This window comes from Saccopteryx bilineata, chromosome 8 (genome assembly GCF_036850765.1).
Source record: "Saccopteryx bilineata isolate mSacBil1 chromosome 8, mSacBil1_pri_phased_curated, whole genome shotgun sequence".
Taxonomy (NCBI): Eukaryota; Metazoa; Chordata; class Mammalia; order Chiroptera; family Emballonuridae; genus Saccopteryx; species Saccopteryx bilineata.
This window is the reverse complement of record NC_089497.1, coordinates 42,371,544-42,395,589: the sequence shown is the minus strand read 5'-3', so window position 1 is coordinate 42,395,589 and position 24,046 is coordinate 42,371,544. Positions and strand designations below refer to the sequence as shown.

At 40.0% G+C, this 24,046-nt stretch overlaps 1 protein-coding gene across 4 annotated transcripts in view; it reads left to right on the top strand.

The window, feature by feature from the left end:
* Positions 1 to 21,270, top strand: part of SPICE1 (spindle and centriole associated protein 1) — an 86,585-nt gene extending 65,315 nt beyond the window's left edge. For all 4 annotated transcript variants that reach the window (XM_066241448.1, XM_066241449.1, XM_066241447.1 and 1 more), the window contains 5 exons: positions 1,281 to 1,732; positions 4,651 to 4,861; positions 14,297 to 14,399; positions 15,377 to 15,464; positions 20,778 to 21,270. In XM_066241448.1, coding sequence (XP_066097545.1) covers positions 1,281 to 1,732; positions 4,651 to 4,861; positions 14,297 to 14,399; positions 15,377 to 15,464; positions 20,778 to 20,831 — 908 coding nt within the window. In that variant the 3' untranslated portion in view covers positions 20,832 to 21,270. The remainder of the gene's footprint in view (positions 1 to 1,280; positions 1,733 to 4,650; positions 4,862 to 14,296; positions 14,400 to 15,376; positions 15,465 to 20,777) is intronic.
* The last annotated feature ends 2,776 nt before the right edge of the window (positions 21,271 to 24,046 follow it).

The window sequence follows — 24,046 nt, the reverse complement described above, 5'->3', positions numbered from 1 at the left end:
CAATTTGATTTCTGTTTATCTGGAGGTGGGACCCAGATATATAGTATAATTAATATAAGATATTTACATGTCTGGCTGTTTCATTTCTATCTGCTTTTCTCGCTTTCTCCCGTTAACTGACTCTAAATGTTAAGTTCTTCATGTCTTGGTGCTGGGTTTTTTTTTCTTACTCTATTCTTTCTCTAGGTAATCTCACTCATGCTCATGGCTTCCAATACATTCTCTACGCCAGGGACTTCCAGTTTTGGATCTGAGTCCAGATGCCTCTCGAGTTTCCTTCTGCTTAGATAAATATATGGGTGACTCATAAGGGACCTTAAACTTAGCCTACGGGATTCTTGATAATCAGCCCTCCCCCGGATCTGCTCTTATCTTCTCCTTCTCAGTGCATGACTTCACTGTCCCTTCAGTTGTGCCGGATCTGCTCTTGTCTTCTCCATCTCAGTGCATGACTTCACTCTGTCCCTTCAGTTGCACCTGCTGTCTTGATCTGTTTCTCTTCCCCCACTTTCGGCTCATCATTTCAGTTCTGCTGCCAACTATTTCTCAAATGTATCTACTTCTCTCCATTTTTGTAGCAACATGCTTTAGTCAAAGCTGCTATCATCTTTCATCTAGTTTACCACACTTGCTTACTGGTCTCTTCCATTTGGGGACTTCCCAATGATCCACAGCATTTAGGAAATGTCAACTGAGTGATTGTTAACCCTTCATCAGGTCTTACTGCTCTGGGATTAAATTAGAGAATTCCAAACGTGGCTGGAAAAGCCCTGTGAGAATGGTCCCTGCTCACCTCTGTAATCTCAGACTTGTCCAGTTTCCCTCGTTGCTGTGCCACAGCTAAGGCTGGCTGGCCTCCTTTCTCTGCTCTTCCCTCATTTTGAAGCATTCACATATGTTGTTCTCTGCCTGGAATGTTCTTGGCTCTACTTTCTGCCACCTATGTCATTACTTAAAAAAATTTTACTTCATCAGAGATGCCTTTCCTGGCTATCCTCATTTTACATTATTATCTCTACTGTTCCCACACCAAGATTCCCAGGAATCAGTTAATATATGTGTTCAACTGTGAACTTGTCAGATGGTTTAAGGAATAAAGCTTTATATGAAGTCTCTGTACTTGACTGTTACAGGTGGTATTTCAGGGCTGTTCCCTGCTAAAATGATTTAGACCTTCAGAAGCCAAATCCTTCCGAAACTGCCATGATGGGCAAACGAGATGATTATAGCCAATATATGGTTAAATAATACATGTTTACATTTTTCAATTTTATCTACAGTATTGAGGAGGACTGTTCAAACTCGTCCCGCTCCACGAACTCCAACTATGGAAATAACTGAGAAGGAACAAAATTGGGAAAAGAAGACCTTACCGACTAGCACAGATATTCAGAATTCAAGTGAAGAGAGTCATCTCTTCACTCAGAGGTGGAGGGTGTCTCACATGGGAGAAGATTTGGAGAACAAAACACAGGCTCCTTTTGTGAACTTCTCACAGTCTCTGTGCAATCCTCTCTCCAACACTCAGCAACCGAGATACCCCGCGTTCTCAGAAGAGCCCCCGGTATTGGGGGATGGGCAACAGCTTAGAACAAATGAAGCATTAATACAAAGAAAGGACATCATGGCACGAATTGCTGAGTTGACACTGCAGAATTCAGGAGGAGAGCAAGGGGATGGACTTCGGGAGTTAAACAAGCCGAAGACAAGTCATACCAGCTGCATGACCACTGTGAGTGCCAGTCAAAGACTGACCATGGTCATGGAAGAATTTAGGTGCATTGTTGGGGCCTCTTTAGGGACTTCTTGCCAGAAGTGATCCTGTATGTCTTTGAGGTTGCTACCGGATGGCTTACATTGTGTGATGTCCTCATCACAAAATAAGTAGAAGTTATTTGTCAGTTTATAGTTCACACACAACAAAAGAGGAAGCATAAAACATAAAAAAGAGGAATGAGTGAGGAAATTAGGATAAAGGTAAAATGTGTAACAGCTAAAATTGAGCAAGGAATGAAGTTTTAAATAGAATATGTAGAATTAATGTGACTTAAAAATTTGCCACCCAACTACATTTTAACTGAAAACGTTTTTACTCTGAAAGAGGTTCATAGAAAAGCATTATGTGTTGTTGGCCCTCAGTTTGTGTGTAGTTAAGTTTTTAGGACACAATGCATTTTCCTATAGAAATGATTTTAAAGGATTTTTAAAGTCAGACTTTATTTTTTTATTTTTTTTATTTTTTGTATTTTTTTGAAGCTGGAAATGGGGAGAGACAGTCAGACAGACTCCCGCATGCGCCCGACCGGGATCCACCTGGCACGCCCACCAGGGGGCGATGCTCTGCCCCTCCTGGGCGTTGCTCTGTTGCGACCAGAGCCACTCTAGCGCCTGGGGCAGAGGCCAAGGAGCCATCCCCAGCGCCCGGGCCATCTCTGCTCCAATAGAGCCTCGCTGTGGGAGGGGAAGAGAGAGACAGAGAGGAAGGAGAGGGGGAGGGGTGGAGAAGCAGATGGGCGCCTCTCCTGTGTGCCCTGGTCGGGAATCGAACCTGGAACTTCTGCACGCCAGGCCGATGCTCTACCACTGAGCCAACCGGCCAGGGCAAAGTCAGACTTTAATGTACATATTTATCCAAGGATCTTGCTAAAATGCCTTTTCTGATTGAGTACGTCAGAGGTAAACCCTGTGCATTTCTAGTCAGTTCCCACATGAAGCCCGTATAGGGATTCTACCTTGAGTAGCATAAATGTTCATGTTATAGTGCAGGGATTTTGTAAGTTAAACTGCAGAGTGACCTGGTAATCTCAACCTTCATTTCCTTGTTTGTGGGAGAAAAAGGATCCTAAGTTCCAACTGGGAGGAATTTATTTTATTTTATTATTTTATTTTATTTTTTTAGTCAACAAGAGAGAGAGACAGACAGGAAGGGAGAGAGATGAGAAGCATCAACTCATAGTGTGGCACCTTAGTTGTTCATTGATTGCTTTCTCATATGTGCCTCGACTGGGAGTGTGGGGGGACAGCAGCCAAGCCAGTGACCCCTTGCTTAAGCTGGTGACCTTGGGCTTCAAGCCAGCAGCCATGGGGTCATGTGTGTGATCGGAAGCTCAGGCCGGGGACTTCAGTGTTTTGAACCTGGGTCCACTGCACTACCGCCTGGTCAGGCATCGGGAGAATTTATAACCGACATCCTCATGCTGGTCCCAGGCTTCCTTTTACTTCTTTATGAGCCAGAGTGGCTCCCGTCAGGCTTCTGATAGGGTCAGGACAGTGTTTGAGCTGTTGGAAGGAGCTGGCAAACATCATGTGTTAGGAGTTCCCAGGGTGATTGCTTCCATGAGGACCTTACTGTTGTTGGATTGAGCGCTTCCTTGAGGAAGATTAGGGGATGGGGGATAGTAAGGTTAGGAGTAAGGGCCACATCTATCAGCATTGACTCGTGGGCAGTAAGCATAAGATGGGTATTGAGTCACAGAAATAGTAGTCAGAAGGGACTGGCAGAAGAGGAGCTAGGAAGGAGTATTAGGAGTGGGTAGTAGCCATCGGTACAGATGTGTATAAGTATGAACTGTCTCAATTTTGAGTCAATGGATACGTTGTTTGCAGAGTTTTGAAGATTATTAGAAACAGGCAACTTTTTAGTTTCAAAACAGCGGCAGAGTTAAAAATGGAGTTTGCCTCCTTTATTAATTAGTATATATAGATCAGGCTAGAGAGGACAAACTATTACTGTTCTTTTTGTTATCAGAATTACAAAATACTCTTTAATTCATATGTTTTGCTTTTCTATTTTTAAACTAATGGATATAGCTACAAATTACTGATTTCCATTAGGGATTGTTTATTCCCAAAGAGACATATTTAGCTAAATTAAATAATTAAGAAGGACATGTATTTCAGGAATTTTCTTTTTTTTTTTCAATTTTAAAATTTTATTTAGAAAATTAACTTTAACAGGGTGATGTTGATCAATAAGAGTACATAGGTTTCAGGTAAACATTTCTATAGCATTTTCAAATTTAACTTATTTTATATTCCTTGGGTGGCTTTTTTTTTTTGTTTTAGCCTCTTGTATTCCTTTTCAGTCACCGTCTTAGATCAGTTATCTTAGGACAAAGGTGGCCCAGAGAGGGTGGCCCAGGGAGGGTGACACATGGCCAGGAGTGATAGGGTCCTAGAAATATTTGCCAACTTCTTCATGGTGGTTATAATTATAGGATCATCTGTTTCAGCTACAGCAGATCCTCTTTTGTAGATTGTGATTCAGACCCCAGAACTGGTATTAATATGTATGTTACTCAGAAGCCAGGTCTCTAGAAATAGTCTTTGCTCCTGTGAACTTTTGTGCCGTTCACCAAACACTAAGAGATGCGGGAAAACTCTGTCCCACAGACACTCTCCTTGTCCAGAGGGACTGGAGGGCTTACGTGGCACCAACATTAGAAGGATTAGTATCCCTTTGGTTTAGTCCTAACTTTTCAGTTAGGCTACCTGTAAATTCTATTCTGCCCCCATTCAAGCTTGCATTGAGCAAGGGCTATGAATATTAACGTGTTGGATGTTAGTGGAAGAATTTATTTTTATAAGAAATCAGACTTATTCAGATTGTTCTTAATATGGAATTTATGCCTTTCTCTTTTCTTTTTAAAGTCTTCTCCAGCAGCACAACCTCTCACACCAAGTAGCATGGAGGAGCGGATTGCAGAATTGAACCGGCAGAGTATGGAGGCTCGCGGAAAACTCTTGCAGTTAATAGAGCAGCAGAAGCTTGCTGGTTTGAATCCCCCCTCTCCACCAGTGTCACCTGTTCAGTCACCTTTCAGAGCTTGGACTGGTTGGTCCCAAATGAATGACTTAAAAGGTAGACAGTTTAAAACCTAAAAAGTTTTCACTTTCTTCATTTTGCAAGTATTCATTTTGCAAGAAATCTCAGAAAGCGTATATTGTAGTGCTTTCAATTTTCTGTAGAAACAGACTAAGTCACAGAAGAAGTGACAGAGCTAGAGCTGGAAGGCCAGCCTCCTGTTAGAAAACTATCCCTTTGGTGTCTGGGTTCCTAAGTTGCTCTGTAGAGAAATGGGACTTATGACAGTATATGATTTGCTTAGGACATATGTTGCATAAAACACAAGCATCAAAATTATAATTTAGAATTTGATCAGCAACAAATTACAAGTAACTGTTGAAATCATTAAGTATTTTATTTATAAATGAAACTTTAATGTATTTTTACATTTAGGAATGTGAAAAGCTAGAGGGGATTCTAAATAATAGAGCAGTATCTGAAAAATTAGTTGTCATCATTCACATTCAAATAGGTACTGGTGAAACAAAGTTGATCTCAAGTTGCTCTTTAGCCAAAAATTGAATTATTAAAATCCTCCAGGGGTAGAGCTACATGAAGGCTATAAAGAGACTGAGCTTGGCTCCGTATAAGAGAGAGTTCCAATTGTCAGGAATAGAAAAAGCTCTGTATCTGTAGGTGGTGTATTCTCACAGGTGTTTGGGCATTTGGGTTTTAGAAAGATTCCTATGTCTCTGGCTGGTCGAAGCAGGTATCTTTTAAGGTAGTTGCCAGTAAGACTTTTTCTCTTAGTTAGAAGTCATTTCCTTTTTGAAACCATAGACCCAGACTCTTGAAAATTACTGTAAAATGATGGAGAATGCATTTCCCAGAGCCCTTCCTCTTTTAGACTTCTTCAGATGACAACTTTGCCTACTGTTCTTCATAGTCATAAAGTCTAGATGCAACTTCTAATTAAAATGAATAAATTAAATCACTCAATATATATATATGAACACCTACTACATGCCCGCCATGTTCTGGGCACTGGGGATACTGTATCGAACAAGACCAATCCCTGCCCAACTTGACCAGTTGACTTTAGTAGTCAAGTTGGGGAGCAGGGCATAAACACATAAGCAAGTAAATATATTAGATAATATCAGTGCTAGGTACAATGAAGAAAAATAAAGCAAATTACTTTTTTTCTTTAAGTGAGAGGAGGCGAGACAGAACAGACTCCCACATGTTCCCCGACTGGGATCCACCCAGTTACCTCCATCTGGGGCCCTTGCTCACAACCAAGCTATTTTTTTTTTTTTTTTGTATTTTTCTGAAGCTGGAAATGGGGAGAGACAGTCAGACAGACTCCCTCATGCACCCGACCGGGATCCACCCAGCACACCCACCAGGGGGCAATGCTCTGCCCCTCCTGGGTGTCGCTCTGTTGCGACAAGAGCCACTCTAGCACCTAGGGCAGAGGCGAAGGAGCCATCCCCAGTGCCCGGGCCATCTTTGCTCCAATGGAGCCTTGCTGCGGGAGGGAAAGAGAGAGACAGAGAGGAAGGAAAGGGAGAGAGGTGGAGAAGCAGATGGGCGCTTCTCCTGTGTGCCCTGGCCAGGAATCGAACCCGAGACTTCTGCACACCAGGCCGACGCTCTACCACTGAGCCAACCGGCCAGGGCCAACCAAGCTATTTTTAGTGCCTGAGGTGGAGGCTCCATGGAGCTATTTCTAGCGCCTGGGGCCAAGTGGCTTGAAACAATCAAGCCACGGCTGCAGGAGGGGAAGAGAGAACAAAGGAGGAGAGGGTGGAAAAGCAGATGGTCACCTCTTCCTGTATGCCCTGACTGGGAATTTGACCCAGGACATCCACATTCAGAGATTTAAAAAAAAATGTTTATTGAATTTATTGGGGTAACTTTGGTTAATAAATTTATACAGGTTTCAGATGTACAATTCTATACTACATCATTTGTATATTGCATTGTGTGCTCACCACCCCAAGTTTCCCTTCATCATTATCTGTCTCCCTCTACCCTTCTCTGCCTCCCTCACCCCTTTTCCCTCCCATAATCTCTGCACCATTGTTTGTGTCTATAAGTTTTTTTTCTTTCCATAATCCCTTCCCCTTTTTCACCCAGCCCTTCAACCCCCCATCCCTTCTTACAGCTGTCAGCCTGTTGTCTGTATCTATGAATCTGTTTCTGTTTTGTTAGTTTATTTTGTTCATTAGATTCCACACATAAGTGAAATCAAGTGGCGCTTGATTACTCTTAAGAATAATTTTGTGATTAAATAAGATATCTTCTGTTTCAATAGCTCTTTAAGGTAAAGATATTTTTATTTGTGTTATCTCATTTGGTCCGCAACATACCCTGAGAGTAGACAGAGCTGATATTATGCCTGTTTGATAAATAAATACACTGAGGTGTAAATAAGTTATGTGATTTGTCTGAAGTTCTAAAACAAAACTTGTATTCTTGCCATTCTAGTGGTTATATCCCTTCAATAGTCTTAACTTACATAAAATTCTTGGTTTGACAGGAACCACTGTGGGCTGTAATGATAAAATAAAAATAGATCATATGCCATAAACTTCTTGTTTTCAAACTAGATAGAGGGTGACGGAGGACAATCTGACTCTGGGCGAGGGGTATGCAACATAATTTAATGACAGGATAACCTAGACATGTTTTCTTTGAATATATGTACCCTGATTTATTAATGTCATCCCATTAACATTAATAAAAAAATTTATTAAAAAAAAGAAGCACATATATTACTGTACAAAAATAAAATTTTTGATATTTGTAAAAAAAACAAAAACAAACAAACAAAAAAACTTCTTGTTTTCTAGGGTAACCGAGACATATAGAAATAGGGTTTCATTACCCAAACCACTGGTTTAAGCGGTGATTAATGGGAGCCTCTATACACTGGCTGGAATGGACATGAAGACTTTCATTAGCAGATACTTAGTAAATATTTGTTGATTGATAACCTGCTTCTGAAATACTGAAAATGTACATAATTATTGTCCCTGGCCACGTTAGCTTTTTTTTTTTTTTTTTTTTATTAAATAATTTTATTTTTTTAATGGGGTGACATCAATAAATCAGGATACATATATTCAAAGATAACAAGACCAGGGTATCTTGTCGTTCAATTATGATGCATACCCGTCACCCAAAGTCAGATTGTCCTCTGTCACCTTCTATCTTGTTTTCTTTGTGCCCCTCCCCCTCCCCCTTTCCCTCTCCCATTCCCCCCTCCCCCCCGTAACCACCACACTCTTATCAATGTCTCTTAGTTTCACTTTTATGTCCCACCTACGTATGGAATAATGCAGTTCCTGGTTTTTTCTGATTTACTTATTTCGCTTCGTATCATGTTATCTAGATCCCACCATTTTGCTGTAAATGTTCCGATGTCATCATTTCTTATGACTGAGTAGTATTCCATAGTGTATATGTGCCACATCTTCTTTATCCAGTCATCTATTGACGGGCTTTTTGGTTGTTTCCATGTCCTGGCCATTGTGAACAATGCTGCAATAAACATGGGGCTGCATGTGTCTTTACGTATCAATGTTTCTGAGTTTTTGGGGTATATACCCAGTAGAGGGATTGCTGGGTCATAAGGTAGTTCTATTTTCAGTTTTTTGAGGAACCACCATACTTTCTTCCATAATGGTTGTACTACTTTACATTCCCACCAACAGTGTATGAGGGTTCTTTTTTCTCCACAGCCTCTCCAACATTTGCTATTACCTGTCTTGCTAATAATAGCTAATCGAACAGGTGTGAGGTGGTATCTCATTGCTGTTTTGATTTGCATTTCTCTAATAGCTAAAGAAGATGAGCATCTTTTCATATATCTGTTGGCCATTTGTATTTCTTCCTGGGAGAAGTGTCTGTTCATATCCTCTTCCCATTTTTTTATGGGATTGTTTGTTTGTTTGTTGTTGAGTTTTATGAGTTCTTTGTATATTTTGGATATTAGGCCCTTATCTGAGCTGTTGTTTGAAAATATCATTTCCCATTTAGTTGGCTTTCTGTTTATTTTGTTATCAGTTTCTCTTGCTGAGCAAAAACTTCTTAGTCTGATGTAGTCCCATTCATTAATTTTTGCCTTCACTTCTCTTGCCATTGGAGTCAAATTCATAAAATGCTCTTTAAAACCCAGGTCCATGATTTTAGTACCTATGTCTTCTTCTATGTACTTAATTGTTTCAGGTCTTATGTTTAGATCTTTGATCCATTTTGAGTTAATTTTAGTACAGGGGGACAAACTGTAGTCCAGTTTCATTCTTTTGCATGTGGCTTTCCAGTTTTCCCAGCACCATTTATTGAAGAGGCTTTCTTTTCTCCATTGTGTGTTGTTGGCCCCTTTATCAAAAATTATTTGACTATATATATGTGGTTTTATTTCTGGACTTTCTATTCTGTTCCATTGGTCTGAGTGTCTATTTTTCTGCCAATACCATGCTGTTTTGATTGTCGTGGCCCTATAATAGAGTTTGAAGTCAGGTATTGTAATGCCCCCAGCTTCATTCTTTTTCTTTAGGATTGCTTTGGCTATTCAGGGTTTTTTATAGTTCCATATAAATCTGATGATCTTTTGCTCTATTTCTTTAAAAAACGTCATTGGAAGTTTGATGGGAATTGCATTAAATTTGTATATTGCTTTGGGTAATATAGCCATCTTGATTATATTTATTCTTCCTAGCCAAGAACAAGGTATATTCTTCCATCTCATTATATCTTTTTCAATTTCCCTTAACAATGGTTTATAGTTTTCATTATATAAGTCCTTTACATTCTTTATTATGTTTATTCCTAAGTATTTTATTTTTTTTGTTGCAGTCGTGAAGGGGATTATTCTTTTGAGTTCCTTCTCAGTTGTTTCATTGTTGGCATATAGAAAGGCTATTGACTTCTGAATGTTAATTTTGTATCCTGCGACCTTACTGTATTGGCTTATTGTTTCTAGTAGTCTTTTTGTGGATTCTTTGGGGTTTTCGATGTATAGGATCATATCATCTGCAAAAAGTGATACCTTTACTTCTTCTTTTCCGATATGGATGCCTTTTATTTCTTTGTCTTGTCTGATTGCTGTGGCGAGAACCTCTAGTACCACATTAAATAAGAGTGGAGAGAGTGGACAACCCTGTCTTGTTCCTCATTTAAGGGGGAAAGCCTTCAGTTTAGTGCCATTTAATATGATGTTAGCTGATGGTTTATCATATATGGCCTTTATCATGTTGAGATATTTTCCTTCTATACCCATTTTGTTGAGAGTCTTAAACATAAAATTGTGTTGTATTTTATTGAAAGCCTTTTCTGCATCTATTGATAAGATCATGTGGATTTTGTTCTTTGTTTTGTTGATATGGTGTATTACGTTAACCGTTTTGCGTATGTTGAACCATCCTTGAGATTCTGGGATGAATCCCACTTGATCATGATGTATTATTTTTTTAATATGTTGTTGTATTCGATTTGCTAGTATTTTGTTTAGTATTTTAGCATCTGTATTCATTAGAGATATTGGTCTGTAGTTTCCTTTTTTTTTGCCATCCTTGCCTGGTTTTGGTATGAGGGTTATGTTGGCCTCATAAAATGTGTTTGGAAGTATTGCTTCTTCTTCAATTTTTTGGAAGACTTTGAGTAGAATAGGAACCAAGTCTTCTTTGAATGTTTGATAAAATTCGCTGGTATAGCCGTCAGGGCCTGGACTTTTATTTTTGGGGAGGTTTTTAATGGTTTTTTCTATTTCTTCTCTACTGATAGGTCTGTTTAGGCTTTCTGCTTCTTCTTGACTCAGTCTAGGAAGGTTGTATTGTTCTAGGAATTTATCCATTTCTTCTAGGTTGTTGAATTTAGTGGCATAAAGTTTTTCATAGTATTCTACAATAATTCTTTGTATATCTACGGTGTCCGTGGTGATTTCTCCTCTTTCATTGTGGATTTTGTTTATATGAGTTCTTTCTCTTTTTTCCTTGGTAAGTCTTGCCAAGGGTTTGTCAATTTTATTGATCTTTTCAAAGAACCAGCTCCTTGTTCTATTAATTTTTTCTATAGTTTTTCTGTTCTCTAATTCATTTATTTCTGCTCTGATTTTTATTATCTCCTTTCTTCGGCTGCTTTTGGGTTGTCTTTGTTCTTCTTTTTCTAGTTCCTTAAGGTGGGAAGTTAAGTGGTTCACTTGGGCTCTCTCTTGTTTGTTCATATATGCCTGAAGTGATATGAACTTCCCTCTTATCACTGCTTTTGCTGCATCCCATAGATTCTGATATGTCGTATTGTCATTTTCATTAGTCTGTATAAATCTTTTGATCTCTGCACTTATTTCTTCTTTGACCCATTCATTTTTTAAAAGTATGTTGTTTAGTTTCCACATTTTTGTGGGATTTTTTTCCTCTTTTTTGCAGTTGAATTCTAGTTTCAAGGCTTTATGATCAGAAAATATGCTTGGTACAACTTCAATTTTTCTGAATTTGCTGATGTTGTTTTTGTGGCCCAACATATGGTCAATTCTTGAGAATGATCCATGTACACTGGAGAAAAATGTATACTCAGTCACTTTGGGATGAAATGTCCTGTAGATGTCTATCATATCCAGGTGCTCTAGTGTTTTGTTTAAGGCCACTATGTCTTTGTTGATTCTCTGTTTGGATGACCGATCTAGAGCCGTCAGCGGTGTATTGAGGTCTCCAAGTATGATTGTATTTTTGTCAGTTTTTGTTTTAAGGTCAATAAGTAGCTGTCTTATATATTTTGGTGCTCCTTGGTTTGGTGCATATATATTAAGAATTGTTATGTCTTCTTGATTCAGTGTCCCCTTAGCCATTATGAAATGGCCATTTTTATCTCTGAGTACTTTTCCTGTCTTGTAGTCAGCATTATCCGATATGAGTATTGCCACTCCTGCTTTTTTTTGGATGTTATTTGCTTGGAGTATTGTTTTCCAGCCTTTCACTTTGAATTTGTTTTTATCCTTGTTACTTAGATGAGTTTCCTGTAGGCAGCATATAGTTGGATTTTCTTTTTTAATCCATTCTGCTACTCTGTGCCTTTTTATTGGTGAGTTTAATCCGTTTACATTTAGTGTAATTATTGATACTTGTGAGTTCCCTATTGCCATTTTATATCTTGCTTTCTGTTAGTTTTGTGTCTTGTTTGATCCTTCTCTTTCGTTTTTCTATCTTTTGTTTTTATTTGGTTGTATTCCATACATCTTTCCTCTGTTGCTATCTTTTTTATCTCATGTGCTTCTGTGGTGGTTTTTTCAATGGTGGTTACCTTTGAGTAATGAAAAGGGTCCCTACCCTGTTCATTGTAGCAAACTATTTTGTGAGTACTTTTGCACTCCATCGTCCTTTGCTACTGTTAATCTCCATCTTCTCCCCCTCTTTCTTTTTGTTGTTGTCACAGTTTAAATTTGGTTTTATTGTGTTCTTCTTGGAGCTTTTACTTGTGGCTCTGTTTTTTTTTTGTTCTTTGTATCTGATTGGAGCCCCCTTTAGTAATTCCTGGAGTGGGGGTTTTCTGATGATAAATTCCCTCATCTTTTCTGTATCTGTGAATGTTTTTATTTCTCCTTCATATTTGAAGGATAGCTTTGATGGGTATAGTATTCGTGGCTGAAAGTTTCTCTCTTTCAGGACTTTAAATATTGGGGTCCACTCTCTTCTAGCTTGTAGAGTTTCTGCTGAGAAATCTGATGATAATCTAATGGGCCTTCCTTTATATGTTGTATTCTTCTTTTCCCTGGCTGCCTTGAGAATTTTTTCTTTGCTGTTGGTTTGTGTCAATTTCATTATGATATGCCTTGGAGTAGGTTTGTTGGGGTTAAGAAAACTCGGTGTTCTGTTTGCTTCTTGAATTTGAGGCTTTAGTTCTTTCCACAGGCTTGGGAAGTTCTCATCTATTATTTGTTTGAGTATGTTCTCCATTCCATTTTCTCTCTCTTCTCCCTCTGATATACCTATTATTCTTATGTTATTCTTTTTGATGGAGTCAGATAATTCTTGTAGGGCTATCTCATTTTTTTTAATTTTTGAGTCTCTTTCTTCTTCTCTCTGTTGTGCCTCAAGTTGCTTGTCTTCTATTTCACTAATCCTCTCTTCTATCTGACCTGTTCTATTAGCTAAGCTTGTTACTTCGTTTTTCAGCTCGTGAATTGAGTTTTTCATCTCTGTTTGATTTGTTTTTATAGTTTCAATTTCTTTGGACATATATTCTTTGTGTTCATTGAGTTGTTTTCTGAGCTCCCTAAATTGCCTTTCTGTGTTTTCTTGTATATCTCGGAGGATTTTTAGGATTTCTGTCTTGAATTCTCTGTCATTTAGCTCCAAGGTTTCCAATATATTAAATTTTTTCTCCATAGATTTTTCCTCATCTAGCTGTGTTACCTCTCTTTCTTTTGTATCCATGATATTCGATTTTCTCTTCCTTAATGGCATCTTCGGGTGTATTGTGAAGCATCTGGAGGCTCCAAGTATAGGTTTTTCTGTTTCTGGTTGAAGATCTTGTTGAGTTTTGGGGGAGATTTATCGGTATCGCTTCCTACTCCGCCATTACTCTGACGTCATCTCCCCACGTTAGCTTTTTAGCCAACTTTCCTCTCCTATTTAAAGTCTTCAGTAACAATAATAATGTAATCAATGTAGAAGATTTAAAGTTTTACTGAATGATTTCAGAATTTTTTTTTTTTAATTTTTTTTTAATTTTTTTTTTTGTTTTTTTTTTTTTGTTTTTATTTATTCATTTTTAGAGAGGAGAGAGACAGAGAGGGAGAGAGAGGAGAGAGAGAAGGGGGGAGGAGCTAGAAGCATCAACTCCCATATGTGCCTTGACCAGGCAAGCCCAGGGTTTCGAACCGGCGACCTCAGCATTTCCAGGTCGATGCTTTATCCACTGTGCCACCACAGGTCAGGCCTCAGAATTTTTTTGTCTCTTTTTGGAAAACTTTAGATAAGCTACTTTTAACAAAAATCTCAAGTTCTCTAGGGTTAGCTCTCAATTTGTTTTTCACTTCCAGACCGAACATGATAGCACTTGTCTGACTGAACATTCTGGCGCTCGATAAACTGGCATGCTACCGAATTGATACTAGTAACTAAAGTTTATTGTCTCACAGCTCATTTTTATTTTTTTTTATTTTATTTATTCATTTTTAGAGAGGGAGAGAGAGAAACAGAGAGAGAGAAGGGGGGAGGAGCTGGAAGCATCAACTCCCATATGTGCCTTGACCAGGCAAGCCCAGGGTTTTTAACAGGCGACCTCAGCATTTCCAGGTTGACGCTTTATCCACTGCGCCACCACAGGTCAGGCTCACAGCTCATTTTTAAAAAATCTTTCAAGTGTACCTGTGGGCCATAATGATAAAAATAAAGAACCCCCAAATTTTTAATGTGAACTTGGCAGTGACAGAAATCAAGTTAAATTTTTAAATTTTTATTCCAATAAACGGTAATGGACTTAATATTTATTTTTATATTTTAGAAGGTGGAAAGAGGACAACTGAGGTATCCATTCCAGGAACAGAAGCCCTAGAAAGCTCCAAATGCAGTACTGTCTCTCCTACTAGTGGAGTAAATACAAGAAGGTAGGTTACAATGTGAATAATTACTTTAAAAAAATCAAGAATGTAGTATGTGTTTTTTTTTCTCTTTGTGAAAATATCTGACTTAGGTTCAGACACACTCACTGATGTAAAGAAACTAAAGTTGTCAAAGAGGAGAATTTTGGGGGCAAAAAGAGAGGCGTGAGGAACAAGCCTCCATTAAGTAGAAAGCCTGGGTTGGCTACTGAAAACAAAAATGGGATAACAGCACATGTGCAGAATGCTTTTTGGGTTCCTAAATTAGGAGATAATACATGACAGGGTGGATAAATTGGCCACTCATGTTTTCCTCCTTTATAATAATGAAACTGAAGCTCATAGAGCTAAGTGTGCCTGTGTGGGTCACATGTTGGTAAATGGTGACATTAGGGGTTTTTTTTCTGTCTCCACTATGCACCTACTGTTGCACTGCGCTGCTCCAGGTCTTGTTACTCTTATACCACCTGGGCCTTCTGATTCACTCCTGCACGCCTCTTTCCCCCCCTTTAATATTAAAAGCTTATTAGTGTAATACCGTAGTGGTGGATACATGTCATTATACATTTGTCAAAACCCATAGAATGTGTGACACAATGCATGAACCCTGATGTAAACAATAGATTTAGTTCATAATAATAATGTATCAATATTATCTCTTAAGTTGTAACAAAGGACCACACAAGTTGTTAATAATAGGGGATACTGGAGGGGAGCGTGTTGAGGAGTATATTGGAACTCTTGGTCCTTTACACTCAATCTACCTGTAAATCCACAATTACTCCAAAAAAAAAAGAAAGTCTACTAATAAAAAAAAAGACTTAGGTTGGTGAAAATGTGTTACAAATAATTTACCGCATTTGGATCTAAGTCAGCCATAACTTTTCAAGCTTTTGCCAGTATTGAGAATTGTCAGTCTTACATAATTTTTGAAGGTTAATAATGATAGATGACTCTCTCTCTCTTTTATTTCTCACAAATAGGTCTTCAGGAGCCACTAGTAATTCTTGTTCTCCATTAAATGCCACCTCAGGAAGTGGACGATTCACACCTGTTAATTCAAGAGCAAAGGTAAGTGATAAAATGTAATTGTGAAATGAGTATAAGGGCAGGAGGGTGAGGGTGGAAGGGGCTGTTGTAGTGATTTCTATTCTTAATTATTATTTTTGATATTCTAAAGATGATATAAAATTTTCAGAAGAAGTTCATTTAACTTCAGTAGAAAAACAAATAAGCTATATACTTCTTTCATTTTTCTAGGGTAACTAAGGAATAAGATAGCATTCAATAGGATTATAACTATTCTCAAAGACCGGAAATGACTGGTTTCAGGCAGAGCTTTCCAAATAGTGTGGCAGGACATGAAGGTGTGCTGTAAATGTGCTGTAGGTGTACTGAGACAGTTTCCCTCAGTCCTTGCTGTAAATGTGCTGTAGGTGTGCTGAGATACTGTTTCCCTCAGTCCTTGCTGTAAATGTGCTGTAGGTGTGCTGAGACAGTTTCCCTCAGTCCTTGCTGTAAATGTGCTGTAGTTGTACTGAGACAGTTTCCCTCAGTCCTTGCTGTAAATGTGCTGTAGTTGTACTGAGACAGTTTCCCTCAGTCCTTGCTGTAAATGTGCTGTAGTTGTACTGAGACAGTTTCCCTCAGCCCTTGCTGTAAATGTGCTGTAGGTGTGCTGAGATACTGTTTCCCTCAGTCCTTGCTGTAAATGTGCTGTAGGTGTGCTGAGATACTGTTTCCCTCAGTCCTTGCTGTAAATGTGCTGTAGGTGTGCTGAGACAGTTTCCCTCAGTCCTTGCTGTAAATGTGCTGTAGTTGTACTGAGACAGTTTCCCTCAGTCCTTGCTGTAAATGTGCTGTAGTTGTACTGAGACAGTTTCCCTCAGTCCTTGCTGTAAATGTGCTGTAGTTGTACTGAGACAGTTTCCCTCAGTCCTTGCTGTAAATGTGCTGTAGGTGTGCTGAGATACTGTTTCCCTCAGTCCTTGCTGTAAAATGTGCTGTAGGTGTACTGAGACAGTTTCCCTCAGTCCTTGCTGTAAATGTGCTGTAGGTGTGCTGAGATACTGTTTCCCTCAGTCCTTGCTGTAAAATGTGCTGTAGTTGTACTAAGACAGTTTCCCTCAGTCCTTGCTGTAAATGTGCTGTAGGTGTACTGAGACAGTTTCCCTCAGTCCTTGCTGTAAATGTGCTGTAGGTGTGCTGAGATACTGTTTCCCTCAGTCCTTGCTGTAAAATGTGCTGTAGTTGTACTGAGACAGTTTCCCTCAGTCCTTGCTGTAAATGTGCTGTAGGTGTGCTGAGATACTGTTTCCCTCAGTCCTTGCTGTAAATGTGCTGTAGGTGTGCTGAGATACTGTTTCCCTCAGTCCTTGCTGTAAATGTGCTGTAGTTGTACTGAGACAGTTTCCCTCAGTCCTTGCTGTAAATGTGCTGTAGGTGTACTGAGACAGTTTCCCTCAGTCCTTGCTGTAAATGTGCTGTAGGTGTGCTGAGATACTGTTTCCCTCAGTCCTTGCTGTAAAATGTGCTGTAGTTGTACTGAGACAGTTTCCCTCAGTCCTTGCTGTAAATGTGCTGTAGGTGTGCTGAGATACTGTTTCCCTCAGTCCTTGCTGTAAATGTGCTGTAGGTGTACTGAGACAGTTTCCCTCAGTCCTTGCTGTAAATGTGCTGTAGGTGTGCTGAGATACTGTTTCCCTCAGTCCTTGCTGTAAAATGTGCTGTAGTTGTACTGAGACAGTTTCCCTCAGTCCTTGCTGTAAATGTGCTGTAGGTGTACTGAGACAGTTTCCCTCAGTCCTTGCTGTAAAATGTGCTGTAGTTGTACTGAGACAGTTTCCCTCAGTCCTTGCTGTAAATGTGCTGTAGGTGTACTGAGACAGTTTCCCTCAGTCCTTGCTGTAAATGTGCTGTAGGTGTACTGAGACAGTTTCCCTCAGTCCTTGCTGTAAATGTGCTGTAGGTGTACTGAGACAGTTTCCCTCAGTCCTTGCTGTAAATGTGCTGTAGTTGTACTGAGACAGTTTCCCTCAGTCCTTGCTGTAAATGTGCTGTAGGTGTGCTGAGATACTGTTTCCCTCAGTCCTTGCTGTAAATGTGCTGTAGGTGTACTGAGACAGTTTCCCTCAGTCCTTGCTGTAAATGTGCTGTAGGTGTGCTGAGATACTGTTTCCCTCAGTCCTTGCTGTAAATGTGCTGTAGTTGTACTGAGACAGTTTCCCTCAGTCCTTGCTGTAAATGTGCTGTAGGTGTGCTGAGATACTGTTTCCCTCAGTCCTTGCTGTAAATGTGCTGTAGGTGTACTGAGACAGTTTCCCTCAGTCCTTGCTGTAAATGTGCTGTAGGTGTACTGAGACAGTTTCCCTCAGTCCTTGCTGTCAATGTGCTATAGTTGTACTGAGACAGTTTCCCTCAATCCTTGCTGTGACTGGGTGGGCTTGGGATAGTCAGCCCTGGAGCCAGTCACTTTTTGTGTTATTTTACCCCAGTATGCCATACTCGAGGTGCCACTGGTTACAGAGTTATGGCACAAAGGGTAAATACATGTGTCATATACTACATAGTTTCCATTTGTTCTTATTTACTAGAGCAGGGGTCCCCAAACTACGGCCCGCGGGCCACATGTGGCCCCCTGAGGTCATTTATCCGGCCCCCGCCACACTTCTGGAAGGGGCACCTCTTTCATTGGTGGTCAGCATCCATATCCTGTGCTCCTGGAGTACTGTATGTAGCAGCGTCGCTTACATACAGTACTACTTCTGGTGACGCGGGATGCACGCGTCACGGCTCCAGAAGCGCGTCATATCACTTGTTATGGCTAGCAGTGACAAATATGGAACCGGACATTGACCATCTCATTAGCCAAAAGCAGGCCCATAGTTTCCATTGAAATACTGGTCAGTTTGTTGATTTAAATTTACTTGTTCTTTATTTGAAATATTGTATTTGTCCCCGTTTTTTTTACTTTATAATAAGATATGTGCAGTGTGCATAGGGATTTGTTCATAGTTTTTTTTTGTAGTCTGGCCCTCCAACAGTCTTGAGGGACAGTGAACTGGTCCCCTGTGTAAAAAGTTTGGGGACCCCTGTACTAGAGGATTGTACAGAAACTAAGCATCTTACAGTGAACACACAAAGCAATGTACAGTCGATGTATTGCAGACTTGTGTACTTGAAACCTGTATAATTTTATTAACCAGTGTTACTCCAATAAATTCAAATAAACAAGCTAACAAACAAAAAAAAACCCCAAACTTTTTGCAAAAGACATTTTTCTGTATTGGTAATACAACAAAATATACTTCGAGTGTTTGGTCATAGCGAATGGTGAGGATATTTTTTAAATCATAAACATTACATTTGCAAACTTGAGCCAACAACTATCAGATATGGAGGAAATCTTTGCTGTTATCATTAACTTTACTAGTTATGTTCCCGGTAAAACAATGAGACCTCCATTCTTGTCTTCTTGGAGGACAGAATTCAGTCAAGAGTCAATGTGCAGTGAAGAGTAAAAGAAGAAAGAAAAAAAAAAGTCAATGTGCAGCAAGTAAAGCAAGAATTTATTGGCTGTGTGGGAGCACACTCAGAGGGACTGAAAGAATGAGTGTCCCAATTAGTTACGGCACTTGGGACAGTGAAACAAGGAAGGGCCTGGGATAAAAAGAAGCAACAGGAAATATTGTTGGCTTTGGCTCTCTAGAAATATTATAGGAAAGAAATGAGCCTCGGCGGGGCCGCTTTGGCTCACTGGAAGGTCTGAGGAAATGGGGCCTCGGAGACAGGTTTAGGGGCTAGCACAGGATGAGCTGCCACTGCCCATTGCTTCCCTGGTTGCAAGTCTCGTGGGGTCCCTTGAGATATGGAGAGCAAGAGGAGCGAGGAAGATGTGCCTAGGGAAACAAGAAGGGGAGGAGGAAGAAGAGGAGGGAAATGGTGGAGGAGAAAGGCATGGTTGTGCTTCTGGATCCTAAGGACTTTTAAAGGTGGGACTTCTAGGGGAGGTCCCCAGGGGAGGATCTGAATAGAATATACATCAGCTCTTGAAGTGTGTCCTTTTCAGATGTGGTCTCCACTGATTGGCTGGTGCCAGGGCAGGGGTCAGTAGTCAGTGCTGCTGGTCCTGAGGTCAGCCATGGCATCCTTTGTCTGGTTTTGCTGCTTTTGTGGGACTGGAGCTGAAACACAGCTGAGGCCTAGATGTTATCCCTAGGGGTTAATACTTAAAGGCAGTTCTCCGGCCCTTGTTCATTCCCCCCAAGGAGGTCTAACTCATATGACTAGCAATGTGCCAGGAGAGGAAAGATCAGGAGAGGGTCCAAACCACTTGGCCAACAGTATGTAAGGTCAGGGCGTCCAAACTGCAAGAGCAGTGATATGCTAGTGGAGGAAAAGTTACCCTGGGACAAGATTCTTGTTTCTTCAGTTTGCCCATTGGTAGGCACCTGGGGATTGTTGCCCTGCTGACCCTGTGTGCCTGGCCCATTGTCCTTGCTCTGCCTATGTTTGTCTTAACTGCTTACTACAATTAGAGCAAATAGTGTTTCAGTGAACATTGAGTTTGTACAGCCCAAATTAATTGATAGGCTCAGATATTCTAATTGTCCAACACTAGAAAATTTGTCCTTCGCTGCTTACTATACTCTTAAAAAAGCTTTAAACTATTTTATATAATTTGTTCTTAGTTTCTGGATTTTAGTAACAAATTTAATTTACAAGATGACTTATTTTTAAAGGTTATACCAGTGATTTGCATAAAATACTGGACTATTTATTTATTTATTTATTTTCCAAAGCTGGAAACGGGGAGAGACAGACAGATTCCCGCATGCGCCCGACCGGGATCCACTTGGCACGCCCACCAGGGGCGACGCACTGCCCACCAGGGGGCGATGCTCTGTCCCTCCGGGGCGTCGCTCTGTCGCGACCAGAGCCACTCTAGCGCCTGGGGCAGAGGCCAAGGAGCCATCCCCAGCGCCCGGGCCATCTTTGCTCCAATGGAGCCTCGGCTGCGGGAGGGGAAGAGAGAGACAGAGAGGAAGGGGGGGGGGGTGGAGAAGCAAATGGGCGCTTCTCCTATGTGCCCTGGCCGGGAATCGAACCCAGGTCCCCTGCACGCCAGGCCGACGCTCCACCGCTGAGCCAACCGGCCAGGGCCTGGACTTTTTATTTTTTTAATTGGGTTTCCTAAATCAACAAAAATACCTGTTGACCAGGGGGCCAGTTATTGGGGAGTGTCTGTTAGAGAATAAAAATTGCTAGTAGTCAGTGAATTTTCAGTCCCATTCGGTGGCATAGGGACAGCCTTGATTCTATGTGCTTGATTGGTCTTGTGTTTCTGATCACTTTCTAAATCCTTTTTGTATCTTTGCTCAACAGACCGAGAGACAAAATGAGGAAGGCTGGTTCGCTCTTTCTACCCACGTATCGTAGTGGAGCCGAGCCTGCTGTTTGTGCTCAGCGGTGTGCTCCTGAGCCGCCATCCTCTCTCCCTGCTTCTGCTTCCAGGTTTTTATGTCCTTTCAGATGAAACCTGCAAAGATCTTGTGACTTAGTACTAATAGAACAAGGAAATAAAGCAATTATTTTATTTTTTTGACTTTATCAAATAGATTTCCAACAACAAACCAATCTGTAACCTCCTGTAAATAAAATTTTGACTATGGGGAAATAAAAGTTTTATATTCTAATAATTTCATATGTATTTTCAGGGTTTTTTTCTGAGTAATATATTGTTACCTTCAGCATCTTTATTTGTTTGGGTTTTTTTGTGTGTGTTCAGTATATCTTAAATGTTGATCTATTTTTATTTTCTGAAGAACTAAGTTGTTTCTCATATAACTTACAATAAAATATCTTTGTGTGATTAAAATCTGGCTTTCAGAAAAATTTCACACCGCCTTTGTGTTTTTATTTTGAGGGAAGTCACTGTAGTTTGTTACTTTTTCTATCTAGTGGGATGTACAGCTTTAAACAGTAGGCATGGGAGGATATGTTTATATTTGCTTCAGCAGGTTAAGAGTGGTTGTATATCCTGTGAAATTCTTACATAGTCCTTAAATGTAAAAGTGTCATCAATAATGGTAATGTCCATAAAATAATTGTCATAGAGCTAAAATGTCTAAATGCAGTAACATTGATTGATTTGCATATTTAGTGTTTGAAACAAACTTGAATACAAAAGGTTGCTATTAATTTTCCCAGCCCTGAATCTTCTAAGTGTTCAGGGTAGGTCTTATTTCAAGGTACTTGTTTGGCTTTCAAACATTGATTTTTTTTCTTTTTTTTTATTAAATGAGAGGCAGAGAGGCAAAGGGACGGACTCCCACATGCACCCTGACTAGAAGCCCCCTACAGGGGTGTACACTGCCCACCTGGGGCTGCTGTCCTGTTGCTCAGCAACCGAGCTATTTCAGTGCCTGATGCAAGGCCATGGAGCCATCCTCAGTGCCTGGCCCAACTTGCTTGAACCATATTAGCCGTGGCTGTGGGAGGGGGGCTCTAAGAGAGAGAGAGAGAGAAGGGGGAAGGGGAGGGGTGGAGAAGCAGAGAGTCGCTTCTCCTGTGTGCCCTGACGGGAATTGAACCTGGGAATTCCACATGCTGGGCTGACGCTCTATCACTGAGCCAACTGGCCAGGGCCTGTTGGTTTGTATATTAAAGTTGGTTTTTGAATTATTTCTGCCCCTTGGCTGTATAATAGTAATTCTCAGCCTAAGTGAGGTGGGTATGGGGTAGGCGAAGCACAGTAAAACTACTTAGGGGGCTTTTTCAGCTAACACCTTCCCTTCTCCTGCAATTGTAAGTCACTGTTCTAGGAAGTGTTCTATGCTTTCATTTGGGCCTCTTCATTGTTGTGGTAGCAAAAATGATATTATTTTCTTCTGGTATCACTGATTTTATTTATGTAAAGTCATCTGTATTCATTTGCATTATTGTAGATTCTCCCATCTATATTGCACTTTTATAACTTGGTATTTAATAATATTTACTAAATACTATTATTAACAGTATTATAAATACTATTACTAAATAATATTTATTGATACTATTTATATATATTGATAGCCTGGTATATGAACCATTTTCGTGTTATTCCTTATATTACTGAAATGTCAAATTATCTGCTTGGTTTGAGAATGCCTTCTTTGGTCATGCATTTTCCTTATTGTTCTCCAGCTAGTTGGCTCTTTATTTTTTCCTCCTTATATTCCTGTAAACCTGGAAAGCCATTATTCTCAACTCTGTGAGAACTTAAACATGCTGACCTGATTACCTGAGGGGCTTGTTGAGGCCTTGGCAGGCGATTTTCAAAAGCTCTAAGTGATTTCATGTGAAGCCAGATTTGAGACCGTTGCAAAATGCTTTTATCACTAGCTCACTGGCAACCTGTGGGACTGACATTTAAGCATCCGGCTTGTTAATGCTTGTTTTTGCTACCAAAGTAGATTGGAAGAACCCAAGAATATACTAGATGTAGAGAAAAGAGTTTTTTTTAGGCCTTCTAAAACAGGGCTTCTCAACTTTAGAGTCATCTGGAAACCTTCTAAAATTCCTAACCCTCAAGTCTTGATGCATAGCAAGTAAATTAGAATCTTTGGGGGCAGGACACAAACAACAGTATTTTTTAAAACCTCCTAAGATGATTTCAGTGTGCAGCCAAGTTTGGGAAACATCATTACAAAGATACTTATTGTCTTCTAATCCTGACTTGGTGCATGCTTGATTATTATTAACAGTTAAATTACTTTAAAGCCTTCTATACCTTCAGAACCAACTCATCAAGGGTTCTCAGAATTTGAACCCCATCAGTAGCAGCAGCATCACCTGGGGAAATGGAAACTCTTGGGCCCTACTCTGTATCTATTGATCAAACACTCTGCAGTCTGTTCTTATAAGCTCCTCCTGTGATCCTGTTGCATGCTCAAGTTTGGGAACCATTGCAGTGGGGTGAACTTGGCTATGTTTGACTTGATGTCCTGCACCTGTATTTACTTCTAAGATTCCAGACTCAGATTACTTATGCTTCTTCTGTTTAGATTCAAAGTATTGGATAGCATGTGACTTCTCCAGTATGCGATAGGAAGCTGCTAATTATTTGCCGAACTTTAATAAAATTTATAGGTCACCAAATTGTACCTTGGGAGAAAAATTAGATTGGTAATGAAATCCACAGTTGTGATATAATCCTACACTATATAGTTTAAATTCTTACACTGTATAGTAAAATAATTTGGGTTAGCAGAATTTAATACTTTAGTACGTGCCAGTCACTGTTTTAGTCATTTTATGTGACTTCATGGGACCTTTATGAGAATAGGTACTATCATCCTTATTTTTCAGATGAGGAGGTAAGTGTCTCAAGGTCACACAACTAGGGAGTGGTGGCACTAGAGTGGGAACATACACAGTCTTTCCCCAAAGCCGATGCTATGCTGCCATCTACAGTGTGTGTGGTATGGCAGCACTGTAATAATAATAATGGGTACCCTTTATTGAGCCATTACTGTGGCAGGCACTGCGCTAAGCTGCAGTATCCCTATCACTTTATTTATTTATTTATTTATTTATTTATTTATTTATTTATAAGTGACAGGAGGGGAGATAGACTCTCGCATGCACCCTGATTGGGATCCACCCAGCAACCC